The sequence below is a fragment of the Tenebrio molitor genome, chromosome 4, assembly GCF_963966145.1.
Source record: "Tenebrio molitor chromosome 4, icTenMoli1.1, whole genome shotgun sequence".
Classification (NCBI taxonomy): Eukaryota; Metazoa; Arthropoda; class Insecta; order Coleoptera; family Tenebrionidae; genus Tenebrio; species Tenebrio molitor.
The window spans coordinates 22,863,404-22,879,559 of NC_091049.1; the positions used below are offsets into that span (position 1 = coordinate 22,863,404).

The following is a 16,156-nucleotide window of genomic DNA, read 5'->3' on the forward strand; positions in this document are numbered from 1 at the left end:
TCACACACATAGGGCCAGTTTATAGAAAGAAAATGAAATATTTAATTCGAATTAAATTTTAATGCCCGATTAACCCATGAATCCGAAACTTCGATTGGTTCAATCTGATCACGTGTTCAGTTAATCTCCCATTTGATTACGATTAACTTAATTTCGCGTCGGTAAACTGGGCCCTAAGCTTTTCTGTTTTTCACTTCACACACTGTTTTCTATTAGTTACCTAACAACATGGTCATTGAGTTGATATTCAAATTTCCTTCAAAAATTTGAATTGTAAAATTTAGTTTCGAAAAAAATTACAGAAAAAATATTGTTTTCGTGTACGTTTCCCGAGATACATAACGTGAAATAAGGTATTGCTACAGTAAAATGTTACAGCATTAAACTTTCAAAAATACATTTATCATAATTTTCTTTTTGTTTTTTGATTATTTGTTACGTCCAGAAGGAAGTTTCTAAAACACAATTTGGATGATTGTTAAAATACAAATGTATAGATAATAATGTCAAAAATAAACAAATAGGTTACACAACTTACACATAAGTGCCGAAGTAAAGATTTCTTTTTCTTCAACGCATCAATTTCGAAGAAACATTAAATTAATTTTAGCTATTAGTAAAATTAGATTTATAAGGAAGATTTTGATATCATTCTTATGCATATTACACATATGGCACAGATTAATTTATAGTACCCCTACATTAGTTTAATCTGAAATAATCAGGAAGGAGATAACGAAGGTTCTAAGCATGTCGTAAACCGTGAAATTGACATACTCGTATTATGTACTATCGAATTCATGAAAAACTAGTACAGCAAAATTTTGTTGGAGTAAATAGGGCTACATGAAAATGTCAAATAATTATCACATGAGCGAAGTGTCAAATTAGGGGTTAGAAAAATAAAAATATTCCATTAAAAAAAGATCAATTGTGTAAAAAATGTTTCTATCGGTCATTAAATTTATTACGCCGACTTCCATAACACCATGTACACTGCGTTTTTTTTAACTGTTGCCATCGGAAATTGCATGGTAAAAATTATACCTCCTATTCTGGATAGATTACAATTTAATATCCTAAACTGTCGAAAAAGTTGTGTAAAAAAATATTTTAGTAAAAGTGTTTTCTTGTTTTTAGCAGGCTGAAATGTTAGTTGACTTTTGTCACTTTCATTTAAAAAATAAATTAAAATACAAAACCTTATCTTTGTTCCCATTTAGCCTACTACTTTTTTGTAAAATTATTTGCGTTCACTAATTTCAACTTTGAAGAGTAAAATTGGTCAAATAAAACTGCTTGTCGTTGTTCAAACAGTCTTATTAATGATTTATTACTAAAATAAAAATTAGCACCAAAAATGCAGTGGATCATAAGTTAACAGAAGGTATAATTTTTACCATGTAATTCCCAATGCAACAGTTAAAAGAAAGCACTGTATATTTACCGTTTACTACATGCAAAAGATAACATACTATCGAATTTATGAAAAACTAGGACAGCAAAACGTTGTACTTATGTCAACTTTTCAAAAGTGTTGTAGTGTAACGTTTCTACGTACTTTATTTTAACTGGTTACTATGTTACTAACGTCCAACATGTCAAGTAGATAACCTAAATACGTTTGACGTTGAATTAAGCTTTGCTAATGTCAGACGTTGATCACTCGTGAAAATTGTCATATACAGGGTGACTGACGAAAAACCTTTGACGCTGTATCTTACTTATTTTTTATGCGATTTGAATAAATGACAAATCAAATGAAATAGTTCGAAAAACGCTTCATTATTATCATACTAGATATTTTTTTAGACATCTATTTTTTGACACACGATAGCCAACTTTTTTTTTCAAATTACACTATATATTTTTTTATTCGTTCTTATAAAGAATCTTCTTCTGAATATTCGTACATTAAAAGAAAAAACAAAAAAAGTATTTTAATTGAAAAAAATTTAAAATCAAAAATCAAGTAATCAAATTTGTAAACAATACAAAGTCTATTCTGGTTGCTCAAAATTTCCTCAATGCTGTTGCAGACACTGTCGATACTCGCACTATCTTTTTTCTTAACTCTTTTTGGGTACCTGGTGGGGTCAAATAAACATTGTCTCGAAAGTTTTCAATCAATATAAAGAAATCCATTGGATTCAAATCTGGGGATCTAGCCGGCCATCGAATAGCTCCATGAGCACCCATTCATCGTTCACCAACATAATTTAAATGATTTAAAAATACAAAATTCATGCGTGCATTATGTGGTATGGCGCCGTCCTGATGAAACACGACTCTATTCAACACTGCTAATGGTATCTCATCCAGAAAGTTGCTTATTTCGTTTGATAATAAATAATATGATATTTTGTTTGATTGAGACTGCTATCAATAAAAAAGGGACCCACTAGTCCATTCTATCTTCAAAAATGCCACACCAGACGTTAACACTAAATCGTCTTTGGAAATTTTCTTCCACAGCAACATTATTATTATTATTATCATCAAACTGTTTTGACAAATGAATATTCAGAGCTTACTTAGTCATTTCGAGCATTTAGAACAAACTTCTCTCTTGTTTATTTTGGTCACTTGATTTTTGAATTTTGTACATTTACTCTTTAATTTCTTGACTTTTGTTTAATGAATGGGTATAGTTCTTTGCATTTTTATATTCAGAAGACAAATCTCTACAATACTGAATTAAAAAAATGTACAGTGCTATTTGAAAAAAAGAAGCTGATGTTCATCTGTCAAAAACTGGACGGAAGATTTTTTTTTTAATTAGTTAGTAATGAAGTGTTTTCAAAATTATTTCATTTGATGTATCACTTATTCAAATCGGATAAAAAATAAACAAGATACAGCATCAAAGGTTTTTCGTCAGTCACCCTGTGTAATATACCAAGGGACAGATATATTGCCGGAAATTTTTTCGAGCAGTCCTGACACACGAGTGTTTGTAGCAAGAAAATTACACGAGTGCGCCAGCCCGAGGGTAATTTTGAGCGACAAACACGAGTGTTGGAGTGCAAGAAAAAATTTCTGGCGATATATATCTGTCCTGAAGTATATTCGGAAGAGAATCGCCCGAAAAAACTTTTCCCTAGGGAAAATTTCCGCTTAATTCAATTGTGATTGGTTGCTATTCAAATAATTCGGAGTTGTGATTTGTCAATATAAATCATGTGACATTTGAGGGCGATTCTCGCCGAAACAAATACCTACTCGTATCTGAGATCGAAAATTTCCGGCAACTTCGTACCCACTCGTTGTATCACTTATGAGAATTCATGTATTAAAAAATGGGCTTTCTTTTCAAAAGTTTCCACTTAATTTGTTTTAAATTTGGCATTTAACGATTGAGGAAACGCGTTCTCGCCAAGACGACCTCTTCCAAAATATTTTGAAAAAAAAACTTCATTCATCATTTGTTATTTGGGGCCCTCTTAGTCGGGGAGGCTCCGACAGTGTCCATCGTACTCAAATTGCTGTGGATCGGTGCAGAGCACAAAATGCGGCCACGCCACAATTGAAAAGAGTTTCTCATAAGTCTGATGACATCTTCCGTTTTTTCTTTCCCCGATATTATTCCACACTTGACGGAGAGTTTCTTTCAGAATTCGCGAGGAGTAAATTTAAAGGCGGCCTTACACCAAGTCAACAATTGGCAACATGTTGCCTGCAACATTTTTTAGTAATGTTGCCGGTCACTACTAAAAAAATGTTGCAGGCAACATGTTGCCAATTGTTGCCTTGGTGTAAGGCCGCCTTAACAGATAAGACAATTCAAAACGTGTATCATATGTTTCGCAGTACTTTATAAACTTGATATTCAATTTTTTGCATATCGTAATGAAAGTAGCACTTTTTTACGCTTAAAATCGTAGTGAAAGTAGCACTTTTTTACACGAAAAATCGTAGTGAAAGTTGTACTTTTTTGCATCATTTTATTCCATTTCCTTGGAGATGATTGTCAAAGAATACCTATTTTTTTTTTTTTTTTTGTAATTTTTCATAAATCCTTTTGGACAAAATTTCTCAACTTACATCGATATGCAAAAAATAGTGTGTACAACACGTTATGAAAGTTTCTTTTTTTTCACTTATTTGCTTGATTGAAAATTCGTGAGAAAAAGTATGACTTTCATAACTAGTTATACAAATAACTATTGTAGTCTTATAGTCTTTTAAAAGCCATTTTATTTGATACTTTACTTATTGAAATTGGACAATAAATAAAGGTGCTACAGCGTTTTGGAAATTTTTAAAAGTCACCCTGTATAACAAAATAATTTTAATTCAATAAATAATAAAAACTAGATAAACAGCTTTTCTATTTATTCACACTTTATCTGTCTTCATCGTATTAAACACCATGTAGAATCATTTAACCGAAAATACATTATTTGCAGGATACTGATCAGTAGTTAGTATTTTACAATGCGCAGTTACATATTGTGTATCAAGTGCGAAAAATTGCAAATTTCTCACGAGTGTGTAACGTGGCAATTTATTGCTCACGGCAATTTCTAGACGCTGTGAGCATTGTCTTTCTTACCTAAATTTATTCAAATATTTGATGAGAATTTGATATTTTACTCTGCACCTAAGTATGAAATACTTATAGTTTTTAATTCCATGTATAATTTTACTTATTAAAATTATTTGTTTTGTAAATAAGTATTGGTATGTCAACATACTATGATGCAAGCGATAAAAAATGCACAAACATATCAAAAAACTTACGTGTTCTCAACGCGTTATGCGTTAAGGGTACAAACACAAGTAGGGTAGGTATCTGTTTACCGATTACCACCGTTGATCACCACTGATAATTTTGTTTAGTAATGGAATGTAGCGGCACATTACAAAAGCGGGTTTTTAGTCTTGACTGTCGATAACACGCACTCGGTTATCGCAAATACTACTTATTTTTTAAATTTATTGCCGAGCAGGTTAGAGAACTTCAATATGGCATAAAAATTAAAAAATTCCACAGTAACACGTTAGTAGTAGAAAAGTGTTAAGAGACAAATCGCAAAGGTAATGGGATGAGTATGGAGCTATAGTATATTACACTATAAGTGATGAAAGGGCCTGATTTTTCAACGAGCAGTACATGATATACTCTGGAGCGCCAGCGAGTGAGGATAGTATTGCGAGTTGAAAAATCACACTTTGACCACGAATTGTGTATACTATTTTTTCCAACGTCGCTTATGAAAATGAGTTTCGATTTTAAATTTTTTATAATTATTTGACTCCCCTACTTTTTTAATCTTCCGAATGTGGAGTTTCAATTAATGCAAATAACAGTTTTTAAATTTTTATACATATTAATAAGTAGGTAGTAGATTGTTAATGTAGTAGATTGTTTAATAAATTTTCCTCACTACTGAGTTTACTTTCTTCATTTTCCTCACTAGTGATGCAAACGCCTATTTTCCTCACTAAACTGAGTGATGAAAGTATCATTTTCATAAGCGACGTTGGAAAAAATATTTTTTTATTACAAACAGTTTTTGCAAACAGTGTAAGAGTGTCTCACTTTTAAGCGAATTTTAAAAACGCAACAGAAAAACCACCTCTTCCACCCAAACATGTGGCTCATAAATTATGTGGGAAAAGGTCCTTGACTCGGGAGTGATTTTCAACACAGGCGAGACAGCAGGTCAGGTCAGGTACGAGAGTGACGGCAGGTGAATAATCTATGGCCCGGGAATGGTGCAATGAAGCAGGTTTCTGATAGCCGGTGATAGAGACAGTTACCAATTGTTTCGGTAACTGGGTGATAGCAGGTTTGGGCAACCTTGGCTATAATGTCAGTACCATCAATGTGTTAAAGTCTCTGGCAGATACCATGGTAATCATAGTGCACCGGACTAGGTCCGGGTGAGACATCTTTGGCTCATGACACGGCGATCCCGTTGATCGGATGCATCTTGTAGGGATGGCCGGTGGTGGCAACCAGATGCACAGATCATACGTTTGCTTGAGAATGTGTTAAAGTCTCTGGCAGATACCATGGTAATCATGGTATACCGGACTAGGTCCGGTTGAGACATCTTTGGCTCATGACACGGCGATGCCGTTGATCGGGCGCATCTTGTAGGGACGGCCGGTGGTGGCAACCAAATGCACAGATCATACTTTACGTTTGCTTGAGAAAAGGTTGTGAAATAATCCCGGTTCCCAGGTACTGAGGGAACATTAGTAACGTATGGGCGGGAACTATCGCGCTCTGACGCTGCCATTGGCGGTCTTCTTCTGTGGAGACTGCGGGCGGGCTGTGCAACCCAAACTGCACACGAAGCTGTTTCAGGTGCTTCCAGAACATGCAACGCAATCCCGAAATGTAGCGCTTTGAAGACGATGCGCGTGGTTGGAGCCCCTCGTCATGATCAAGTTAGGGCGAGGAATCCCCCGAGTGAGTCACCCTTGCCCTTGATTTGAGACAGATGTGTCAGGTGTTAATCGTTTACATGTTTGTACCATCCCAATTGAGCAAACCCGAGTCCGGGCCTGTGCTTTGCCGTTTGAATGACTGACTGAGGTGGAGGTGAGTCCGGTTGTTGATTATCGTACGACTGTAGCTGAGATTCTCTATGAATGCAAGTTTGTATTCTGTTCGATTCCTTTTTTTCATTATCTGTGTTACACGTTTATATTGACATCTATTCACAGTTTTCTTGACCGTATTGTCATTGATTTGAAATGGAGTTTTTTGCTCGATTCGGATCTGTGTCGCAACAATATTTGCCAAAGTGGTTACTATAAAATTTTAACAAAAAATACCTGATACCGGTTTTATGGAAAATAATGTACACCTACATATTTAATTTGAATATGACCATAAACATAGTAGATATACATGGAAGTAATCGCGTACTACGTACAAGTATATCCACTATTTTTTTATCACTCGCTTAATACATAATAGTTATTTTTAGAATCTGCGTCTCGAATAGGTCTATTATTGTATTCAATTTGGAATCGTTTATGGCTATCTCTTAAAGCACTTGTAGTTTAATAGATCTCTAAGAAAATTTTTATCAATATTTCAGTGTATTATTGTCATTTACACCAAAAAACTTCAGATATTAATGTTCAAACTCTACTTTTTAACATCTGTTGCAGATGTAATTGCATCCGTTACCTTGAAATACCAATTAATACCAAATTCCCCAGAATTTGAGAATTTAATTTTTTTATGTAAAAATTAAAACAAGGGTGCAAATTCTAAAAAATAACAAAAAACTCGTTTGTTAAGGGCATTGGCGCACTCGTCCCATACAAAACTCCCCTACGGGTCGTTTTCTACATTTGGGACTCGTGCGCCAAATCAACCCTTATAAAACTCGTTTTTTAATAGACTATTATGTATTAAGGGCATAATCAGGAGATTATGGAACGAGGGAATGTTTAAAGCCCGAGGAACGAGGACTTTTAAATTCCCGAGGGCCATAATCGACAATTATGCCCGTAGTACATACAACGCTTTATTCTATTTTATAATTTCTAAAAAATACAAACAAATATTTTGTATTCCTTAAAGGAAATCAACTAAAAGTTGTGTCCATGTAAATTTAGTTAGCTACTTTGATGTTGTTAGGGTTACTGTGCATTTAATGTATGATAAAGGATTAAAGGCCAATTTATACCCTCATTTGGGGGCGTATCAAGACGATTATTGACTAAAATAGAATAAATATGTACCTATATTTGACCATGTGAAAATTCATTTTGAAAGCTGTTCAATATATACAGGGTCATTATAAATTAATGTCCCATCGCAGTTGCCGTTGAAAACCCACACAAATTTTGGATGTGCCGGCACCTCGCAACGTTAGACAAACTAGTAGGCACATTTGCACTACCGCCAGGAGCGCCACCTATCGGCGATGCTGGTCTCACTCATGTTATGAGGCTTGCGGCACATTCAACTACGTCACCAACGCCTACTGCGATGGGACAATAATTTATAACGACCCTGTATAAAACAAATATTTAGAAATTGTACGCGTATTATTTTTTTTAACAGGTGTCATTAGCATCACAATTAACACACCTGACGCCCTTATTATCCGCCAACTCCCTTGTGTAATTTAAAAAAAATGAGCGGTGTAAGTTGTGTTTTTGGGGAGAAATCTGTCAAAGTGTCAAATATCAAATATGTCAAATGAGATCGTGCGAATATGAAATTTGTACATTTTGTACAAAATGCCTCAATTCGTTATTAAAGCATGTAAACGTAATTGGGCTAACTCTCAAACATACATGTAGGTATAATACATTCATTTTTTTAAATGTTGGTATCGGGGCTATGTCAAAATAACAAAATCAAAATTGTTCGAACTGCCAGTGTCAAATTTGACATTATTATTAAGTATTAAGGTAAATTAGTTTTAAATTTGTGCAATATTTACATTTATCACTAAATACACACATTATTGAGTCCTCGAAACTATGTAGTTCATTGGAAAATGATAATGCTTGGCTACATGGGCATGAATTTTGACAAGAACAAGAACAGCCACAGTCTTACCATACAACTCGCCAAATTTCCTTAGCCTACTCTGGTCTAAAACAAAAGTGAATGCACTGTATGTACAAACTGACTGAATATGCATGTCGACAAATATCAGAGTCGCCAACCATAGAAAGCAAAAAGTACTGCAGCGTGATCAAAAACGACTGTTTGAGTTGGCAGGACTGATTTTTACTTTTAAATGTTATAACTGGAGTAACTTCCGGTTATTGACGACTTTACAGTTTACACTGACATTGACAGTTCAAGTTGTTTCATTGTACCGTTGATTTGTATAGGTACATTGTATATAACCTACAATTTTGTTGCTGTTGATTTCACGTCAAATATCTTTCAAAAGACGTATCCGGTTGCAGTATTGCAAACAGCCGAATAACAAAATGCTCTTAATTGTGTTGCCAACTCAAACAGTCCTTTTTGATCACCCGGTAGAAAGGAATTCTGATAACCTTTCTTTTATCTTACTAATAGGACACAATTTTACATACAACCTTGTCGTTCAAGATTAGGTGGTTACATGCTAATGAAAATTGAGTGACGTCATATCGTACAACTATGTATTTAAGAGAGGTGTACTAATAGTTTACATGAATATAAAAAGTGACACATTTCGCACGAGTGGGAAGTGTTAGCAGAGTGCCTCAATCACAGGAGTGGCCCCTAGAAAGTTGTGTATATTCCGTACGCTGATAGATTGCACGTTTTTTGACAACAATTGAGATGGAGAGTTTAGTATTTTTCACTGCGTTATGTTTTGGAACTAAAATTTAAAAACGTGCCATCTGTCACCTTACACTAGGTATTTCCCTGCTATTACCAATAATTTCACATTTTTTAACGATTTACTTAGTTATTTCTTGACCTCAATGACATTTCTTACAGGTTGATTGTAATAACTGTCGAAATATTTTAGATACAATGTTAACACTGGGCTTAGCACAAAATGACTCATTTCTAATCTTAATGATATATTCTACTATTATGAACACGAACAGCATTAAAAGAACCTGAAGTGCGAACTAGGTACATGATCTTGAAATAGTTATTTGTACAACTATCGGGCCTTTAAATAAATATATATTTAGATTAGGCTTAGGCGACATTCTAATTCTGTTAACAGTGTAAAGTAATTTTTGTAGGTAACCAATTATTCTCCGGAGTTACACAGGTTACATAGTAAGCTTTTCCCCAATTTCATATTGTCATATTCCGTGGAGGGGAAATAGGGAGAATGCACTAAAAAATTAAAAATATTTTCTAACCTAATTTTATTTCGTTAAAATGTCAGATGTTTCTTGTGTCATTTTCTACGCTGGAAAAATGTGGCAAACAATTGAATTTCCATAGGTTGTGTCATACGTATATGTACAGGGAACTATAAATCGGCCTTTACATCGTAAATAACTATTAAAATTAATGAATGTCAGGCATTAAACATGCGGGGTGATTCTGAAATAATTTGGAAAAAAATGTGGAGTATCCTTGACACAAATTAATTCTGGGTAAATGACTTTTGGAGGTGAAATCAAAAGGGAGGAAATTACCCCATATTCTTTTATTTTCAACGCCTATGGATAGGGAAATTTGTCCGAATTTGTTCACTTCATTAGCAACCATTGTTACATCAACTCCACAATAAAGTTGCAGGTGCAAGCACACTGCTTTGTAAATGTTTCTATGGAAATGATCGAGAGGCGTAATGTTACGTTTGTGATTGACGGGCACGTTTTACCTTTGATTATTATTGTTGCCAAACTACCAAGATAATCAGGTAATCACCTTTAACTCAGCAGCGTACTAGCAATTCTGAGCTAATTTTCAATCATTTGTATCTCGAAAACGAAAAAACTTTTATAAGAATTTTTTTTTTGTCTATGACTTCTCATCATCACCAATTACCGGGTTTTTTCCAAACTTATTTCAGAATCATCCTGTATACCATATACAGGTGTCTCAGCTAAGACTTTCGAGCCTAATATCTCGGTTATTTGCCAACGGATTTTTATGAAATTTAAAATACAGATATTTTAGATGGCGAAGGTTCAATTAGTAATAATAAAATAACCTCAAGTTAAAAAATGTAATTTTAACACACGCTTCCTTTATTGAAAATTAGGCGCGATTATTATTAGATTGTTAAACATTAAAAAATAGGGGTCTACACAAACAATTAACTAAATCACTCGTCTGATTCAACGAAAAGATTAGATTTTGTTGTTAAAAATTTAATGTAAAATTTGAAGGTATTTGAGCAGTTACCTTTTGAAACAATTGATGAAAAGTTGCCAAGCTACATTTTGTACACCCTTTAAAATCTGTCAAAATTGGGCACGCTTTAATAGAAACGTCAGATTGTGTAAATTTATTGAAAATACTCTAAAAATAGACTACAAGGGCAGAAATTTCAATATTGTTTAAAAAGGAAACAATTTTTGCCTATGGAGAGTGTCGTAAGAACTTCAATGACACAGTTCGTTTTCTCATGGAACACTATCCAAATGTAGGCTTTACAAAATGTAAAGCCTTGTAAATTGGGTACAAAACAACTCAATATTTTTTCACCTAAAAAAATCACAGTGACAGCGACAAAACTGACAGTTCACATGAAAGCGGCCTACTTCGACTACAATCATTTAAAATAACCCTGTATTATTGCTTCACTGGGCTAATCTGAAGGCAATAAAAAAAATTACGAATTCCTGTTGAATAATTCACCGTTACTGCAAATTTAAAACTGTTTACGTGGCTCACCTCCAAGTGCTGCTCAACAGTGTTGAACAAAATGCAACAACCAGAAACTAATCGAATAAAAATAAGAATTCATCCGAGGGATAAGGCAAATTTCTTATCTAATTTCTTGTTTTGGTGAGTCCGCGTGAAACTTGCACAACAAATACACCAAATTCATCAAAACTTTCAGCTGGGCCTTGCCTTTGTTTGTAAAAAACTATAAAAAGGATTTTACTGAAGACAACATTTACCCGAATTTGACTGAGCACAGTTCTAAAAACCTGGGTGACGAGTTGGAGGAGAAATGGCGTGAGGAATTGGATTATCGCAAGAATCCATCTCTCCTTCGAGCACTGTTCCGAATGTTTGGTAAAAAATTTATGCTTCATGGTCTTCTACTCGTTATTTTGGAATTCGTAGCTTCGTAAGTAATTGATCTATCCCCTCGTGACAGACAAAAACATCTTTCTCTAGATTCTTGCAACCCTTATGTCTGAAAATATTACTTGAATACTACACACCACAGCAACAGAGCATCAACAAACAACAGGCGTGTCTGCTTTCATTGGCAATTGCTTTATTGAATTTCCTAAGACCATTGTATTATCATCGATTGTGTTTAGAATTCGCTTCTTTGGGGCTGAAGGTTCGCGTTGCTTGTTGTTCCCTCATCTACAGAAAATATCTGAAAGCAGGAAGAGATACTTGCCAAAAATTTACCTCAGGTCAGATAATCAATTTGTTATCCAATGACGTCGAACGATTCAACGAACTATTTGTCTATCTACATCATGGTTGGATTGGTCCCTTAAAGCTTCTTTTTTCACTGTACTACTTGGATATTGTTTTGGGTCGAAGCGCCATGACTGGAACTCTGATATTCCTTTTGTGTTTTTTCCTCCAAAGTTTGTACTCGTTGTTCGTGGTTTGATTTATTGACAAAACATTGTTTCAGCTTGTTTGGTTCGATGCATATCACACAGTAGAATGCGCGTTGCTCGCCAGACTGATCAAAGAATTCGTCTATTGAGCGATACCATTTGTGGAATTCAAATGATCAAAATGTATACTTGGGAAAAACCTTTTGCTAAACTTATTGAGTTGTCTAGAAAGTGAGTATTATCCATTTTATAGTGACAATTCAGTAATACACTATTTACGAATTACGTATGGTCATTGCTTTTCAGATTTGAGATACTTGAAATCACCAAAGGCAGTCTATTCCGGATCACTAATATCACATTCACTCACTATGTAGACAAAGTTGCGGTTTTCTTTTGTGTTTTAGTAACCGTGTTAACTCCTCTACCACTCACATCACAATATTTTTTTGCCTTACTAGCTACCTTCAAAAATTTTAGTTACTCAATAATGACACGTTCACAATTAGCAGCAACCTATTGCGCAGAAGCTCAAATCTCCATTAAAAGAATTCAAAATTTTTTACTCTTTGAGCATCAAGAATCAAGTCGTGCAGTCATTCAGAGCTTTGTCAGAAGAAACACCTCTTTCAACCAACCGCTTCAGACAAAATGTGTTCCAATTATTGCTGTGAAGAATATTGATGTGAGCATTGGAAATTGTGGCATTTTAAGCGATGCTAGTTTCACAGCGCTTGCTGGGGAAGTGGTGGGCGTAGCAGGTGCAGCTGGTAGTGGCAAATCTACGTTTCTTCAAGTCATATTAAAAGAGGTTCACCCGAAGAAAGGAGTAGTGAGTGTCGAAGGAGTAGTATCGTATTCAGCGCAAGAGGCTTGGATTTTTTCGGCTAGTGTTAGGCAAAATATTCTCTTTGGTCAAGAAATGGATCTAAACAAATACCAAACAGTGATCAGCGCGTGTGCTTTGGAAGACGATTTATCTCTTTTCCCTTACGGAGACCAAACTCTGGTAGGGGAGAGGGGTGTGATGCTGAGTGGAGGTCAGAAAGCAAGAATCAGCTTAGCTAGAGCTGTTTACAGAAACGCCGACATCTACCTTCTGGATGATCCTCTGTCGGCAGTTGACGGTCATGTAGCTATGCACATCTTCAACGAGTGTATTTTAGGTTATTTGAAAGATAAGTGTGTTATATTGGTCACCCACCAGGTCAAGTTTCTTACAAATGTCGACAAAGTTTATTTTATTGAAGAAGGAAAATTTGTACGTAGCGAAAATTTGAACAAAATTAATTCCTTGACGTATGAGAAGAAGACGGAAACAATTGACTTGGTTAAATTTGGAACAGTTTCTGAAGTCAAAGAACATCGAAGTACAGAAGCACAGTCACAAAACATGTACAAGAAATATTGTTTTGCTAGACATTGGTCCTTCTCTGTTCTAATACTGATCATGTTGGGTTTTACGCAGCTTCTACTTAGCATCAGCGACTTTTTTGTCGCGATTTGGATTAACCTAACACAAGAACGAAGACATTCCACTCCTTCAGTAATAAAAAACCTGTTACCATCAGATATTTTCTTGTACATATATTCCGCTCTTGTAGTCATTTTGGTGTTGTCAAAACACTTATTGGCCGTCATTTATTTAAAATATTGTATGAGTGTATCAAAAAAACTGCATGGAGGATTACTCAACACAGTTCTTTTCGCACCAATGCAATTCTTTAATGATCATTCTTCTGGGAGAATTTTAAACCGCTTTTCAAAAGACATTGGATGCATAGATGAAATTATTCCAGCAGTGCTCTTTGAGGTCATAAACTGTCTATTTGTTACGATTGGAATTTTTGTAGTCATTTCCATCTTGAATTACTGGCTGATATTGCCGACACTAGTACTGCTTGTACTTTTTTATATGTTTGCCATTTTGTTTAAACCCACCAACAAGTGTATTCGAAGAACTGATGGAATTGGTTAGTATTTTAGGTTTTCTTTTACTTATATATAAAAAAAACTATAACTATTCTAGTCAAAAGCCCGGTATTAGCTCATTTCGTAACATCAGTGCAAGGTCTAATTACTATCAGAGCTTTCAATTCTCAAAAATCCTCAGTACAAGAATTTGAGAACCTCCAAGACGTCCACAGTTCGTCTTTCTTCTTGATGAAAGCAGTGTTCTTCACTTTCAGTTTTTGGCTTGACATTATGATTGCCGTATATTCAGCGATTGTGATTTTTAGCTTTCTTCTTTTTGAAACTGGTGAGTTTGGCTACCTTCTTAAAACCAAAACTGACGCATTTTTTAGAATCATCTGCGGCAACAGTAGGTTTAGCAGTCACTCAAGCGCTCACACTAATAGCATCGGTTCAAATGGGAATGAAGATGTGGAGCGAAGTTGACGCTCACATGACTTCAGTGGAACGAGTCCTCGAATACGCAAAACTCACCACAGAAGAAGATAATGGAAATTTTGTTCCACAAGAATCATGGCCTCAACTAGGAAATGTTGAATACAAGTCGGTTACGATGCGATATTCACCAGAGAAACCTGTGGTGCTCAATCAAGTATCTTTTACTGTTAAATCTGGTGAAAAGCTAGGAATCATTGGTAGAACGGGAGCTGGAAAAACTTCTGTGATTTCTGCTCTGTTTCGATTATTCCATTATGAAGGTTCCATTTTTGTCGACGGGGTCGACACCAAATCGGTATCCCTCCAGAATCTTCGTTCGAAGATCTCGATTATTTCTCAAGACCCTGTTCTATTTATTGGATCGTTGCGTAAGAATTTAGACCCGTTTGTCCAATACACTGATTGTGAAATCTGGAAAGCTCTGGAAGACATCCAAATGAAGAATGTGATTGCTGATCTACCTTCGGGTCTGGAAACCACAGTGATGGAAGGTGGGGCTAATTTCAGCGTGGGACAGAAACAGTTGCTCTGTTTGGCGAGAGCCATTTTGCGAAGTGCCAAAATCATCGTCTTAGACGAAGCTACGGCCAACATTGACTTAAATACGGACCAACTGATTCAACTCACCATCAGAAGAAGGTTCAAAGAGTGCACGGTTTTAACCATCGCGCATCGTCTAAATACTGTCATGGATTCTGACAAGATTTTGGTAATGGATGGCGGCCAAGTTGCGGAATTTGGAGAGCCTGAAGAACTTTTGAAGAATACAAGAGGAATTTTCTACGAACTTGTTTCGCAAAATTATGGCAATGAAAAATGCGACGAGTAAACTTTTGAATGACTTCTATTTAAAAATATGCTAATATATTTGTACAGTAGGTAGGTTGTTAATAGCAAACGTTTCATTGTTCAGTGGAGCTTTTAAATTTCTATTAGTAGGTAAGTTTTTGATTATCTTCTGTCATTCGTCGAACAGTGGCGGTTTATATTACGCGACCAATACTAGAAATTGGTTTTTCAACAAATAAAGAACTACCCTTTTAATTGTTTTTGATTGTGATGGTATGAGTACACTACTATTTATTTTTCCACTACTAGTCTCAGAAGGCTTCATTATTGACTCTCCAACCGACCTCAGAAGTAGAATTTCTCTCCCAAGGTTAATAATTTTCATTATTAACCTAGGTGAATAAATTTTAACCACGAGCTACTGGCTTCGTGTAGAACTTGGAAAAAATATTTAAAAATTCTGTCAAAAAATAAAATGACATTTATTTTTTGAGTTACAATTTTTTTAAATTGCTTTTAGTCTTCTACGCTGTCCCACAACCTCGTATACTTTAGGTATACATTTTAAAAATACACCGTGTATATCAATTTTATAAAATGTAGGTCAATGCGAAGTAACTTCTAGGAAATATGCTTTAAAACAAGGAAACCTGATTGGTGTACGTTTTATAAAATATGATAGACAGGGTGTATTTTTAAAATGTGCGGAAATTTTACCTACGAGGTTGTGGGACAACGTATTTGTTGACATAGAATTTTTTAAATATTTTTTCCAAGTTCTACACGAAGCCAGTAACTC

At 35.0% G+C, this 16,156-nt stretch overlaps 2 protein-coding genes across 2 annotated transcripts in view; one reads left to right on the forward strand and one right to left on the reverse strand.

Annotated features, from left to right (window-relative positions):
* Window positions 1–4,876, reverse strand: part of LOC138129408 (uncharacterized) — a 202,861-nt gene extending 197,985 nt beyond the window's left edge. Inside the window, exon 1 of the mRNA XM_069045700.1 lies at window positions 4,744–4,876. The gene's annotated coding sequence lies outside the window, so the exon portion shown is untranslated. The remainder of the gene's footprint in view (window positions 1–4,743) is intronic.
* Window positions 4,877–10,911: 6,035 nt separating this feature from the next.
* LOC138129529 (probable multidrug resistance-associated protein lethal(2)03659) lies at window positions 10,912–15,600 on the forward strand. Its single transcript, XM_069045844.1, has 7 exons — window positions 10,912–11,410; window positions 11,466–11,699; window positions 11,750–12,180; window positions 12,231–12,387; window positions 12,463–14,129; window positions 14,186–14,416; window positions 14,463–15,600. The coding sequence occupies exons 1-7, from the start codon at window positions 11,328–11,330 to the stop codon at window positions 15,395–15,397; spliced, it is 3,738 nt and encodes a 1,245-aa protein (XP_068901945.1). The 5' UTR covers window positions 10,912–11,327; the 3' UTR covers window positions 15,398–15,600.
* Window positions 15,601–16,156: the final 556 nt, after the last annotated feature.